Genomic DNA, 16,102 nt, shown 5'->3' with positions numbered 1-16,102 from the left:
CCTCCTCTCCAACAGAGAAATCGACTGGGACAGAAGAAAGCATTTGAGGCTGTTGGAAGAGGGTGAAGCGGCCAATCGGTGGCAGATGGGACACAGTGAGAAATACACAGACGGTCCGTACCATGGCCCTACATACCCTGGACTGGGACATGTGTTCACAGGTGTGCAAGGGGGCTGGGAGCTGGAGCACGGGGACTGGAGAACAGGCCCAGAGCAAGAATTGTTGTTGGCTGTGGGGAGATGGACTGAGGGGACGGGAGGGAGGAAATCCACAGCAGGGAATACCTACAGAGGAAGACGGGACTGCCATGGAAGGAGGGCACTATTGCTGAGTAACACGCAGGGGGACAAGCCACTCTTGCAGCCTCTCTCTCCCCTCATGCCAGCACCTGCCAATTAGCAATAAAAAAAAGCCCCCTCAGGGATGGCCCTAGCGCACCTGCTGCTCGGAGCCAGAAAAAGCCCAGCCAGGGCTGGCCCTGACGCACCGTACACTGGGTGCCAGAAAAGGCCCTCACTAGGGCCATACCTCTTGTGCCTGTGGCTGACGGCTCCCCTGTGCATTTGGCACCACCAGGGCTCCTGCGATCCAAGCAGTCATACCACCTCTGCACTCTGTCCTCACTGGAGCAGACCCAAGATCTCCACGGCGGCCTCAGGACCAGACTCTGTGGGTGGACCACACACAGAGGTGGGGATAAAACCAAAGCTGAACCCCAGGGATGGGGCAACTAAGGAAGAAGATCGAAAACTTTCCATCAGCTGTACAAGCTGCAGATTAAATCCGCGTAATCAGCTAGGTAGACCCTGCGTCCATGGAATATCTGAGTAGACAATGAGTGTTCTCACAAATGAAAATGGTCTAGCTCTGGCAGCTGTGGACGTTGGGGACAAGCACACACAAGAACTGGCTCAGATCAGAGTCTGAGTGGTCTTCACAGGGCCCACAACAGGTCCAGAGACCAGTCCAGAGGCAGAGGAGGGCCTCTTGGGGAGGCGGAGGTGGGCTATGGCTCACGGTGTGCGCAAAGACACTTTCAGCTGAGACCCCAGGGAAACATAATTATTACTATTAATTTTATTATGTTTTGATTCATTCTGGCTTTTTGTTGTTGGGTTTCTTTTCTTTCTTTTTTTTGTTTGTTGTTGTTTCAGGTTTTTTTTCTTTAGTCTTTTGAGATCTTCATGTTCTATAACATATTTTTTCTTTTTATTTTATTTTTTTATAAACTTCTATTTTTACTTTGCTTTTCTGTTTTTCTGTGTTCTTTTCCCGTATTTTTTTCTTCTTCTTTTTCTTTAATATATTTTTTACATTTCCATTTCTACTTTACTTTTCTGTTATCCTGTGTTTTTTCCCTTTCTATTTTATTTAATTTTTTTAATTCATTTTTATCAGTTTGTTCTGTTTCCTTACTTTATTCTTCAGTTGGCACACTGCTTTGGTTTTGTTATTAGGTTTTCTGTTTTTGTTAGTTTTGATTCTAATTGTTTGATTTCGTTTTTGAGTTCTTCTGTTTGTCTGGTTGTTCCCTTGTTTTTGTTTCATATGGTTCTGTTTTGTTTCTTTTGTGTGTATGTATGCTTCCTTGTTTCTGTTTTTGTTTGTTTGATTTTACTTTTTACCATTTTTCTATGGTTTTATTAGTCTTTTCTTTTTTGTTTTTTTTTTTTTCCCCTTTATTGAGGGATGAGCAACTTGCGGTGTCTTGGTTCCCAGATTGGAAGTCAGGCCTGAGGCTCTGCGGTAGGAGCACGGAGTCCAGGATACTGGACCACTAAAGAATTCCTGGCCCCAGGGAAGACTGATCACCGAGAGCTCTCACAGAGGCCTCTAACTGAATCCAAGACCCGGCTCCATCCAACTGCCAGCAGCTCCCAGGGGTGGATGCCTCTCACCAAACAACAAACAAGACAGGAACACAAACCCACCCATCAGCACACAAACTACCTAAAGCCATACTAAGCTCAAAGACACCCCAAAACATACCACCTGACTCAGCTCCACCTACAAGAACGCAGGCACAAGTCCCTCCCATCAGGAAGCCTACACAAGCCACTAGACCAACCTCACCACCAGGGGCAGAGAACAGAAGCAAGAGGAACTATGACCCTGCAGCCTAGGGAAAGGAGGAGACCTCAAATACCATAACCCAGACAAAAGGAGAAGACAGAGAAATATCTTGCAGGCAAAAGAGCAAGATAAAAACCCACAAGAACAAATAAATGAAGAGGAAATCGGTAAACCACCTGAAAAAGAATTCAGAATAATAATAGTAAAGATGATGCAAAATCTCAGAAACAAGAGAAAATACAAGAAACATTTAACAACGAACTAGAAGAGCTAAAGAGCAAACAAACAGTAATGAACAACACAATAACTGAAGTTAAAAATACTGCAGAAGGGGCTTCCCTGGTGGCGCAGTGGTTGAGAGTCCGCCTGACGATGCAGGGGACGGGGGTTCGTGTCCCGGTCCGGGAAGATCCCACATACCGCGAAGCAGCTGGGCCCGTGAGCCACGGCCGCTGAGCCTGCGCGTCCAGAGCCTGTGCTCCGCCACGGGAGAGGCCACAGCAGTGAGAGGCCCGCGTACCGCAAAAAAAAAAAAAATACTGCAGAAGGAATCAATAGCAGAATAACTGAGGCACAAAATTGGATAAGTGAGCTGGAAGATAGAATGGTGAAAATAACTGCCGCAGAACAGAAAAAGAAAAAAGAATGAAAGTAATGGAGGATGGTCTCAGAGACCATTGGGACAACATTAAGCACAACAATGTTCGAATTGTAGGTGTCCCAGAAAAAGAAGAAAAAAAGAAAGGATCTGAGAAAATATTTGAAGAGATTATAGTCAAAATCTTCCCCAACACGGAAAAGGAAATAGTAAATCAAGTCCAGGAAGCACAGAGAGTCCCATACAGGAGAAACCCAAGGAGAAACATGCTGAGACACATATTAATCAAACTAACAAAATTTAAACACAAAGAAAAAATATTAAAAGCAGCAAGGGAAAAGCAACAAATAACATACAAGGGAATCCCCAATAAGGTTAACAGCTGATCTTGCAGCAGAAATTCCACAGGCCAGAAGGGAGTGGCAAGATATATTTAAAGTGACGAAAGGGAAAAACCTACAACCAAGATTACTCAACTCAGCAAGGGTCTCATTCAGATTCAATGGACAAATCAAAAGCTTTAGAGACAAGCAAAAGTTAAGAGAATTCAGCACCACCAAACCAGCTTTACAATAAATGCTAAAGGAACTTCTCTAGGCAGGAAACACAAGAGAAGGAAAAGACCTACAATAACAAACCCAAACAATTAAGGAAATGGTAATAGGAACATACATATCAATAATTACCTAAAATGTAATGGATTAAATGCCCCAAGCGAAAGACACAGACTGGGGACTTCCCTGGTGGCACAGTGGTTAAAAGTCCGTCTGCCAAATGCACGGGACAGGGGTTCAATCCCTGGTCCAGGAAGATCCCACATGCCGCGGAGCAACTAACCCCAGGCACCACAACTACTGAGCCTGCGCTCTAGAGCCCACACTCCACAACAAGAGCAGCCACCGCAATGAGAAGCCCACACATCGCAACGAAGAGTAGCCCCCACTCAACGCAACTAGAGAAAGCCACGCACAGCAATGAAGACCCAACACAGTCATAAATAAATAAATAAGCAAACAAGCTAGCAAGTAAGGAAGCAAACAAGCAATCATTAAAATAAAGAAAAAGACACTGACTGGCTGAATGGATACAAAAACAAGACCCATATTATACACTGTCTACAAGAGATCCCTTCAGACCTAGGGACAATACACACCGAAAGTGAGGGAATGGAAGAAGACATTCCATGGAAATGGAAATCAAAAGAAAACTGGAGAGGCAATACTCACATCAGACAAATCAGACTTCCGACTTTAAAATAAAGACTATTATAAGAGACAAGGAAGGACACTATATAATGATCAAGGAATCAATCCAAGAAGAAAATATAACAATTAGAAATATCTATACATCCAACACAGGAGCACCTCAGTACATAAAGCAAATGCTAACAGCCATAAAAGGAGAAATCAACAGTAACACAATAATAGTAGGGGACTTTAACACCCCACTTACACCAATGGACAGATCATCCAAACAGAAAATAAAGAAGGAAACACAAGCTTTAAATGACACATTAGACCAGATGGACTTAATAATTTGATATTTATAGGACATTCTATCCAAAAACAACAAAATACACTTTCTTCTCAAGTGCACAAGCAACATTTTCCAGGATAAATCACATTTTGGGTCACAAATCAAGCCTCAATAAATTTAAGAAAACTGAAATAGCATCAAGCATCTTTTCTGACCACAACACTATGAGACTAGATATCAATTACAGGGAAAAAAACTGTAAAAAAATACAAACACATGGAGGCTAAACTATACACTACTAAACAACCAACAGATCACTGAAGAAATCAAAGAGGAAATCAAAAAATACCTATAGACAAGTGACAGTGAAAATACGAAGACCCAAAACCTATGGGATGCAGCAAAAGCAGTTCTAAGAGGGAAGTTTATAGCAATATAAGCCTACCTCAAGAAACAAGAAACATCTCAAACAACCTGACCTTACACCTAAAGCAATGAGAGAAAGAAGAACAAAAAAAACCCAAAGTTATCAGAAGGAAAGAAATCATAAAGATCAGATCAGAAATAAATGAAAAAGAAATGAAGGAAACAATAGAAAAGATCAATAAAACTAAAAGCTGGCTCTTTGAGAAAATAAACAAAATTAATACCATGAGCCAGACTCATCAGGAAAAAAAGGGAGAAGATGCAAATCAATAGAATTAGAAATGAAAAAGGAGAAAAAACAACTGACACTGCAGAAATACAAAAGATCATGAGAGGCTACTATAAGCAACTATATGCCAATAAAATGGACAACCTGAAAGAAATGGACAAATTCTTAGAAAATTACAGCCTTCCAAGACTGAACGAGGAAGAAACAGAAAATATGAGCAGACCAGTCACAAGTAATGAAATTGAACCTGTGATTAAAAATCTTCCAACAAACAAAAGGGCCAGACGGCTTCACGGGTGAATTCTATCAAACATGTAGAGAAGAAAGCTAACACCTATCCTTCTCAAACTCTTCCAAAATACAGCAGAGGGAGGAACACTCCCGAATTCATTCTACAAGGCCACCATCACCCTGATACCAAAACCAGACAAAGATGTCACAAAAAAAGAAAATTACAGGCCAATATCTCTGATGATCATAGATGCAAAAATCCTCAACAAAATACTAGCAAACAGAATCCAAGAGCACATTAAAAGGATCATACACCATGATCAAGTGGGTTTTATCTCAGGAATGCAAGGATTCTTCAATATATGCAAATCAATCAATGTGATACACCATATTAACAAAGTGAAGGATAAAAACCATATGATAATCTCAACAGATGCAGAATAAGCTTATGACAAATTTCAACACCCACTTACGATAAAAACTCTCCATGAAGTGGGCATAGAGAGAACCTACCTCAACATAATAAAAGCCATATATGACTAACCCACAACCAACATCATTCTCAATGGTGAAAAACTGAGAGCATTTCCTCTAAGATCAGGAACAAGGCAAGTGTGCCCACTCTCACCACTGTTATTCAACATAGTTTTGGAAGTTTTAGCCACAGCAATCAGAGAAGTAAAAGAAATGAAAGGAATCCAAACTGGAAAAGAAGAAGTAAAGCTGTCACTGTTTGCACATGACATGATACTATATATAGATAATCCTAAAGATGCCACCAGAAAACTACTAGAGCTAATCAATGAATCTGGTAAAGTAGCAGGTACAAAATTGATGCACAGAAATCTCTTGCATTCCTATACACTAACAACAAAAAATCAGCAAGAGAAATTAAGGGAACACTCCCATTTACCACTGCAACAAAAACAATAAATACCTAGGAATAAACCTACCTAAGGAGGCAAAAGACGTGTATGCAGAAAACTATAAGAAACTGACGGGGGGGAGGGGAGGAAAAAAAGACACTGATGAAAGAAATCAAAGACGATACAAACAGATGGAAACATAGACCATGTTCTTGGATTGGAAGAATCAACATTGTGAAAACAACTATACCGCCCAAAGTAATCTACAGACTCAGTGCAATCCTTATCAAATTACCAATGGCATCTTTCACAGAACTAGAATAAAAAATTTTACAATTCATGTGGAAACACAAAAGACCCCGAATAGCCAAAGTAATCTTGAGAAGGAAAAACAGAGCTGGAGGAATCAGGCTCCCTGACCTCAGACTATATTACAAAGCTACAGTAATCAAGACAGTATGGTATTGGCACAAAAGCAGAAATATAGATTAATGGAACAGGATAGAAAGCCCAGAGATAAACCCACACACATATGATCACCTTATCTTTAACAAAGGAGGCAAGAATATACAATGGAGAAAATCCAGCCTCTTCAATAAGTGGTGCTGGGAAAACTGGATAGCTACATATAAAAGAATATATATATATATATATAAAAGAATGAAATCAGAACACTTCCTAACACCATACACAAAAATAAACTCAAAATGGATTAAAGACCTAAATGTAAGGCTAGACACTATCAAACTCTTAGAGGAAAACATAGGCAGAACACTCTATGACATAAATCACAGCAAGATCCTTTTTGACCCACCTCCTGGAGAATTGGAAATAAAAATAAACAAATGGGACCTAATGAAACTTCAAAGCTTTTGCACAGCAAAGGAAACCATAAACAAGGCCAAAAGACAACCCTCAGAATGGGAGGAAATATTTGCAAATGAAGCAACTGACAAAGGATTAATCTCCAAAATTTCCAAGCAGCTCATGCAGCTCAATACCAAAAAAACAAACACCCCAATCCATAAATGGACGGAAGACCTAAATAGACATTTCTCCAAAGAAGACATACAGATTGCCAACAAATACATGAAAAGATGCTCAACATCACTAATCATTACAGAAATGCAAATCAAAACTACAATGAGGTATCACCTCAACACTGGTCAGAATGGCCATCATCAAAAAATCTACAGACAGTAAATGCTGGAGAGGGTGTGGAGAAAAGGGAACCCTCTTGCACTGTTGCTGGGAATGTAAACTGATACAGCCACTATGGAGAACAGTATGGAGGTTCCTTAAAAAACTAAAAATAGAACTACCATACGACCCAGCAATCCCACTACTGGGCATATACCCTGAGAAAACCATAATTCAAAAAGAGTCATGTATCACAATGTTCACTGCAGCACTATTTGCAATAGCCAGGACATGGAAGCAACCTAAGTGTCCATCAACAGATGAATGGATAAAGATGTGGCACATACATACAATGGAATATTACTCAGCCATAAAAGGAAATGAAACTGAGTTATTTGTAGAGATGGATGGACCCAGAGTCTGTCATACAGAGTGACATAAGTTAGAAAGAGAAAAACAAATACTGTATGCTAACACATATATATGGAATCTAAAAAAAAAAATGGTTCTGATGAACCTAGAGGTAGAACAGGAATAAAGATGTAGACGTAGAGAATGGACTTGAGGACATGGGGAGGGGGAAGGTTAAGCCGGGACGAAGTGAGAGAGTAGCATGGACATATATACACTACCAAATGTAAAACAGATAGCTAGTGGGAAGCAGCTGCATCACACGGGGAGATCAGCTCGGTGCTTTGTGACCACCTAGAGGGGTGGGATAGGGAGGGTGGGAGGGAGGTTCAAGAGGGAGGGGATATGGGGATATATGTATACATATAGCTGATTCACTTTATTGTACAGCAGAAACACATCATAAAGCAATTACTCCAATAAAGATGGGGGAAAAAAATAAATGGAAGCCACTAAAGGTTTAAAGGCAGAAAAGTGTGTTAGGAGTGTGTGTGTATGTGTGTTTAAAATAAGAATGGTCACATCCACAATCTAATATTGAACACCGGATACCATGTCATCTTATCTCACACAAAGTTAACACTTAAAAACTTGTCACATTTCCCAATATAAGATAGTTAGTAGACCTGATAATATAGTGAGTGTAATATAATGAGAAATTAAATATTAGCTTCATGGCTTTGTTTTTTTCAAATTTTAGTCAGTCATAGCAATGATTCTATCATTCAAAGCATTTACTTTAGAACAGTAGTATTCTATACATACATACACACACACACACACACACACACACACGAAAAAGATGCCCAGGTGCTTTGAATGGTGCTATCTTCAGTCACAAAAACATTCCATATGTTATCCAGAAATCACCCGACCTTGCCTTCAGCACTTACATTCACAGGAAAGCAAGGTACAACTTAGCCAAGTGCCAAATGACTTTAAAGTTATATAAATCTTCTTACTTATTATAAGCAATTCGTTTTTGTCAAAACCTCAGATGATTCGGACACCTGACTGAACTAAATAAGTATATTGATTAGTATGGATATACGAAATAACTTCCGAAGGCATTCCAGAACTTTTAAATGTCACTAAGTGCTTTCGGGGTATGAAGGATGGGAGTAGGTTATAACTTATTGCTCTAGCAGAAGTCTTGCTTGGTGAACTTCTAATCACTGCCCTCAAATAGGCTCATAATCTAAAATATGCTTACCTTCTTTAAAGCATCCTGTATCACACCAGACTTTTCCTTTAGCAGGTCTACAACGCAAAGGGCCTCATCTTCAGAAAACATCATAGTCTTCAAGGACAGAAGAAAATCTTTAAATTTTACTTCAGCATTCTCTTTAAAAAAAAAAAAAGTTAACATTTAAAAGATATAAGTAACAACTTCAGCAAAGGTAAAGCACCAAGAATTCTTGACCCACAACGTCAGTAACCAAGAGAAAACAGATTTACATTTCAGGTCAAACAACAATTAATGCTCTAGTCCACAGAGAAAAAGTGTTTATCATTTTTAATATAATATGGAATAATTACATTAAATAAAAATTTGCTCAACCTGCAGAATATTTTTTATGTTTTCTTAATTGGAAATATAGTTGATTTACAATGTTGTGTTAATTTCTGCTGTACAGCAAAGTGATTCAGTTATACATATATATATATGTACATTATTTCTTAGATTCTTTTCCATTATGGTTTATCATGGGATACTGAATATAGTTCCCTGGGCTATAGAGTAGGACCTTGTTGTTTATCCATTCTACGCACATAGTGGTTTGTATCCAAACTGCAGAATATTAAAGTGCCAGTATACCCTTACTTTAAAAAAAAAAATGCAAATGTCTAATATATGGTAGTATCTATACTAAATATGTTCACAAATACTGTCATTTAACTGTAATACTTAGGACTTATGAGCCAAATTTTACAGATGAGAAAATAAGCTCGAAGACAATTACAAAAAGGAAGTCTGATTTTACAAACATCAAGTATATACAGCAATCCTAACATTTTAAAAATCCATGTGCCAAACATCTCCTGACTCACCCACTTCGATTCCCCTAGGGCTCTTATATTAGGCAACAGCGGCCTCTCATTAAAAGCAACTGCCACCCATTACACCCAAAGGTGCCCAGAGCTTTTAATACTTCAGCTACATTATAAGTTTAAAAAGGCAGTTGTGTGCATGTATGAGAACAAGGGGTATATGGAAACTCTGTATTTTCCACTCAATTTTGCTATGAACCTAAAAGTGCTGTTTAAAAAAAAAAAAAACTATTAAAAAAATAATATGGAGTTCCCTGGTGGTCCAGTGGCTAGGACTCAGCACTTTCACTGCCGTGGGCCCCGGTTCAACCCCTGGTTGGGGAACTAAGATCCCGCAAGCCATGTGACTCGGCCAAAATAATAACAATAATAATAATAATAGTAATAATAATAATAAGGCCGTTGTGAATTAGCATAGAAAACTCTGAGAGACAATAATAGAAGGGAACAGATTACCCGACAGCAAAACAGCTATGAAACCTTAGGCAAGTCAAAGTCTAATGTCCAGCTCTACAAAACTGAGAAGGTGGATTAGAAAACTACCAATAAATCTTTTACTACAAAGATTCTATTAGTCTTTTGCAATTCATTGCTTCTATGAGAAAACACACTCACTCCATCAGAACTCAAAAATGTGTTTTTTTCAATACAAAAGATTGTCACATTCTGTATATTACCTTTATCAGCTTCAATCTTCAGTTTTTTAGCCCCTGTTTTCTGAATTCCTTCTACTTGGTCAGGTTTAATCAGATCAATAACCTCTCTCTTATCCACCACAGGATTTGAATCAGCATTATCCATCAAAGGAATATAAGTTGTTGCATGAATAAGGGGTTCATCTACCAAGACTGTAATTTAAGTTCAACAAAATCATAATTACTCAGCATTTTTTATAAGAGTAATTAAATAACATGTAAGCACAATTAAGTTTAATGATAAATGCAGTTATTTTCAAATCTCTAATACCAGCTCAATTTGGCTTTAAATTCCTATTTTATCATTTAACAACTCAAAACACTCTTCTAATTAAGAAATACCAGTTCAATATTATTTTATAGCATATCACTTGTATCACACATCTCCTCTAATAGTATCTGAAAATTTCTTCTTATACATCCCTATACATTTTAGTTAGTTCTCATGTTTCTCCTGATTTAACTAAGAATCCATTCACATTTAATTAGTGCTCAAGGAAAACTATTAATTTTTAATGTATGTTGGTACTTTACTGACCTCTTATTCCAATTGGTTAATTCCTGAGTTTTTTTCCTTGCTAGATACAAAATTAGTCACTGCTCCTTGCAGATATCTTCTCATTTCTAATAGTTATGCCTCTAACTTATATGGTACATCTTACTACACTGTTAAAACTTCCAGAACCACATTAAAAGTGGAGGAAGGAAGGCTTCTTACTTTGTTCCTAATTTTAATGGGAAAAGTTTGAATACTGAAGTCTGATATCTGTTGGTTAGAGACACAAACTTCCACACCCATATGGAAGTCTCTCTATATCCCTACCTTAAAAAAGAAAAAAAACTCTGGGGCACATACAGTTCTTTCATTTAAAATGTATAATAAATATTTAATATTAACAAATATTTTGTGATAATATTTTTCTATACCTGATTGCTTGATACATCATAATTTTAATGCAAATAACAGAATTTCATCTTTTCCCTTGCCAATTTTACTATTTTCTAGCACTAGTTGATATCACAGCCCAATATTATAAAAATCACTGTTTTATCTACGTAAATTTCATAGCTAAGTCTTCTGTGGACAATTCGGAACAGATAAAAATTGCTCCATCACTTTTAACTGGATGCTTCTCATACACACATGCAAATTATGTTTAATAAATAGTTAGGAATGTAGGGTAATGATAAATTTAACTAATGTTCTCAAGCATAATCTTTATGTGATATTAAAAAGTACAAATATTTCAGGAATACTTTTCTTCTATAGAGTTTGTATGCTATTAACATTATTTTCAAAACTCAAGAATGAGAATATTTATAAATGCTTCTGTCCTTTTATAAATTTCATATAAAGGTCTTCACCACAAACTTATAAATGCTTCTGTCCTTTTATAAATTTCATATAAAGGTCTTCAGCACAAACTTATACCCTAACCATCTGTCAAAGCACCATGGGCTTGTATTAGTTTTAAAGCTGTTATGGTACATATTAAGCTGGAAGTTAAAGAGCATGTGAGGTCTCTAGGTTCCTTGTCCTAGTGGACTTCTCTAGAATTAGTATTTATAAAATAGGTATCTACACATTTCACCATTTTCAGTCTTTTGCTTCTTTGATGAAACCTTCTTCTTTCCTGATCCACCTTCTTGTTTAGTCTCTTGATGCAGGGGTAATGGTTCTTGCTTTTTTGACGGTGCCATAAGAGGTTCCACCTTTTTATCCTGATCATCTTTATTAAAAATAAATGAAAAATCATCATAGCAAACAATGAACACACCAGAAAAGATTCAATTATTAATGAATACTTCCTAAAATGCTTTACCACCAAAATTTTAAACTCTGATATACAATTCTCTCACTTATTCTAGCTTTCTTACTCTGCCACATATGCTCTTTAACTTCATCAGGACTTCTAGTACTTGCTCCTTCTTTTATATCCCATTTCTCAGCCACTCCTAGCCCTACTCAGCTTATAGGCATGGTCAAATCCCTTATCATCTTAAAAAATAAAACCCTTCCCACCACTGTAATCCCTAGCCCCCCACACCCATTTCCTTTTTATACTGACCAAAGAACAGTCTGTACTTCCTTTCCTACCAATCATTTCTCAACTAATTGCAACCTGATTTTTCTCTCTTCCATTATATCCATGAAAGATTTTACTCAGGTCCCTAGTGTCCCAAATGCCACATTCTACCAATAATATCCTTTAATCCTTATTTGAATTCTATTTAGCATTTCATACTATTGGTCTCTACCTCTTTAAATTACTCTCTTCTCCGTTATGCTAAGTGAAATAAGCCAGTCACAAAAGGACAAATATTGTATGATTTCACTAATATGAAGTACCTAGAGTAGTCAAATTCATAGACACGGAAAGTAGGATGGTGCTTGCCAAGAACTAGAGAGAGGGAAGAATGGGGAATTAGTGCTTAACGGGTATAGAATTTTAGTTGGGAAAGACGAAAAGTTCTTGAGATGGCTGGTGGTGATGACTGTGCAAGAATGTGAATGTACTTAATGCCACAGAACTTATATTTTTTTTTTTTTTTTTTTTTTTGCGGGACGTGGGCCTCTCATTGTTGTGGCCTCTCCCATTGCGGAGCCCAGGCTCCGGTCGCACAGGCTCAGCGGCCATGGCTCACAGGCCCAGCCGCTCCGTGGCATGTGGGATCTTCCCGGACCGGGGCACGAACCCGCATCCCCTGCATTGGCAGGCGGACTCTCAACCACTGAGCCACAAGGGAAGCCCAGAACTTATACTTTAAAATGGTAAATTTTATGTTACATATATTTTACCACAATAAAATAAATAAAATTCAGCTCCCATGATAATTCTTTTCTTACACTTGGAATATTCCTTTGTAGTCTCCTTTGTAAGCTGTTCCTACTGAATACCTTATACACTGGTATTCTTCAGGATTGTGTCCTCATTTTAAATACTTTCCTTGAATGATCTTCTCTACACCCACGACATCAACTACTACCATCATGCTTAATAAGGCTTCTGAATCTGTAGTCTAGCCTTATGCCTCTGTACTTAAATTTCCTACTGCATCCTCCCTATGTAAATAGCCCCTATAGGCACCAGAAACACAAACTGAAAGCATTCTCCTCTGGGCACACATCCACTCTCTCCCCATTATTCCCTCTTAAAGCTATCAACATTTACCAATCAGAGCTTGAGTAATCTTTTCTACAAAGGGCTGAACAGTAAATACTCTGGTTTTGTGGGCCATTTAGACTCTGTCATAACTATTCACCTGCTGTTGCAGTGTGAAAGCCAGCCACAGACATACGTTAACACATGAGTGTGGCTGCATTCAAAAAAACTTGATTTATGGACACAGAGGTTTGAATTTCATATAATTTCCATATTTAACACAATATTACTCCTTTAGTTTTCTTAATCCATTTGAAATATAAAAACCATTCTTGGCTCATGGGCCATAAAAAACGAGAAGCAGGCCAGATTTGGCTCACAGGTTGCAGTTTGCCTACCCTGACCTAACTTAAAACTTGGAAATTATCTTTGATCCTGCTTTCTCCTCTATCTGCCATATCCTATGCATAACGTTAGTCATGTCATTTTTGCTTTGCAGATCTCTCTAACCTCCTTACTATTTCTTCTGTCACTACCACAGTTCAGTCCTTCAACTTAACTCTGGAGAATAATACCCTCTTAACAAGTGTGCATATATTAAACACTGCCCTATGAAACTTGTCTTCCCTAGTTCTGCCAAAAATACCTTTCTAAAATGTAAATCAGGCCATGTAAACTAAGCCTGCTTGAAAATCTTCAACAATGGCCAAATCACAACATCCCAGCTCCTTAGCATTGTATACAAAAATCATCATGATCTACCCACTCCATTAGCTTTTCAGCTTTGTTTCCTACCACTCCCCACCTCCCATTTCATGGTTCAACAATACACTGTACTCTTGCATCTTTAATGCCTTTATGCATGATCTTCTGCCAGTGGGGAATGAGATCCCACTATTTGCTCGATGAAGTGATTCATTCCGGAAGACCCAGCTCAGGCACTGCCTCCTCTGTAAAGCTTTTGACCCATGGTCCCCATAAGCACTAGGTGTTTTGGCTCCGTAGTATTTCTATACTTTGTATTTTTCTTATATAAGTCACATTTCATTATTGACTTACATGTCCTTCTGTCCCCTTTACTCTTATTTCTCTAGTACGATGCTTGATCAGAGCTGGCAAGCAAATATTTAAAATCCAGTATAACTAACTTAATACTACATAAGTTAAGATACGAAAACAACTTAATAGTGAACACAAGTCCTTTCATACAGAGCAAACTGTTTGCAATTTCAACCATCAGCACACCATTTCTCATGTCCTTTCTGTTGTACCTATTAAGCTCTCTCCTTGGAACACCCTATCCACCAAGAAAAACTAGCTAGTACTTATTCAACCTTTAAGATTAACTTTAGGCATCACATGCTTTAAGTGGCCCACCTGAGAACTCCAACACTGGTTTAGACATACCTAGCTCATTATACTAAACTTTTTATATTATAATAACCTATTTCTCTTTGTATCTACAACTAGCATGAGGCTACCTTGAAAATGCACACTTCATCTCTGCAGTCCTAGTACCTAATCTAATGCCTAGCACAAAACACATGTATTATAAATGTTTGCAAAATTAATCAATCAAAGGTGAAAATGATATCTGATTTTTCTTTTCATCTTTAATTCCTATCACACTGATTAGAAAGTACTGGTTGAAATAAATGTGAACATTTCTAACTACTGATATTTTCAGGTCCTCAGTGGTTTTATATATTTCTATAATATATTTTATATTTTATATATTTATATTTTATATATATAAACAGATTTTATATATTTCCACTAAAGGCCTTTTCCATATTTGTAATGTGAAATTTAGTTTTGAACACTGTTTTATGCTCAGTACTTAATTCTTTCTATCAGCAATTAATGAAAGCAAACACACAGTGAAAAGGATAATGTTCTCGATTTCAGATTCAGTATTTAACATTTGTGTGCACACTTAACAAAGTATCTGAACTTCAAACTCTAAAGTTATTAAAACAAATATAACCACGCAATAAAGTTGAATAGAATACAATACCGCTTCCATTTTTAGACTTCTTCTGCCCTGGTTTCTTCTTTGAGGCAGCTGCTTCCAAGGGGGGGGTGGGCTGTTTAGTAACTGGGACAGGTTCCACTTTTTTGCATGGAATCTTTGATACATCACTTTCTTTGGTGACCTGTTCTTCTAGTACAGGCTTGTGTTTCTTTTCCTTCTTCTTTCTTTCTCTAACACTACTTGAACTTTCAACCACATTCAGTGGAACAGGTACAACTTGCTCATCTTCCACAGCCAAGGCATCAGATAATTTAAAGTCCCGGGGTACACTCTCAGAATCAGATTCATGGAGGTTCCCATTTTGGAGTTCTTTCTTTTTATTCTTTTTCTTTTCTGCCTTCTTTTTATCTGTTTTGGTAGGAATAAGCTTTTGTTCTCTTTTCTGTTTTGCAAGAACTTCATCATATAATGTTTCTTTCATGAAAAGCCAGAAGAAGAGGAAAATTACTGTAATAACTACTGAAGGAATAAGAACAATAAAATATGTTGACTCATAAAACTCCATGGTGCTTTTGTTAATGTGATCCTATAAAACCTAAATGTGAAAGAAGGAAGAAACAAAAACCTGAGTCAGTCTTATTAAACACAAAAAATCTCTGTTCTTTCAAGTGGTATTTCATATTTAACCTGATCTACAAATCTGAACAGGTTTTTTAAATCACATACTGGATTACTTTGCCAAATACAATTTGAATATACTTTTAAAAAAATTTTGTGGTAACTAGGAGTGTAACACAGCCTTCCTTTTTTTTTTTTTTTTTTTTT

The 16,102-nt window shown here is 37.6% G+C and overlaps 1 protein-coding gene across 12 annotated transcripts in view; it reads right to left on the bottom strand.

Annotated features, from left to right (window-relative positions):
• Positions 1 to 16,102, bottom strand: part of KTN1 (kinectin 1) — a 119,880-nt gene that overhangs the window by 63,656 nt on the left and 40,122 nt on the right. For all 12 annotated transcript variants that reach the window (XM_027111334.1, XM_027111339.1, XM_027111333.1 and 9 more), the window contains 4 exons: positions 15,320 to 15,872; positions 11,791 to 11,928; positions 10,181 to 10,351; positions 8,665 to 8,795 (listed from right to left, as the gene is read on the bottom strand). In XM_027111334.1, coding sequence (XP_026967135.1) covers positions 8,665 to 8,795; positions 10,181 to 10,351; positions 11,791 to 11,928; positions 15,320 to 15,842 — 963 coding nt within the window. In that variant the 5' untranslated portion in view covers positions 15,843 to 15,872. The remainder of the gene's footprint in view (positions 1 to 8,664; positions 8,796 to 10,180; positions 10,352 to 11,790; positions 11,929 to 15,319; positions 15,873 to 16,102) is intronic.

Source organism: Aethalodelphis obliquidens, unplaced genomic scaffold (assembly GCF_003676395.1).
Source record: "Aethalodelphis obliquidens isolate GAN/ISIS:26980383/991018 unplaced genomic scaffold, ASM367639v1 scaffold10, whole genome shotgun sequence".
NCBI classification, from domain to species: Eukaryota; Metazoa; Chordata; class Mammalia; order Artiodactyla; family Delphinidae; genus Aethalodelphis; species Aethalodelphis obliquidens.
Note: the sequence above shows the minus strand (reverse complement) of the source record. Positions and strands in the feature narration are given on the sequence as shown.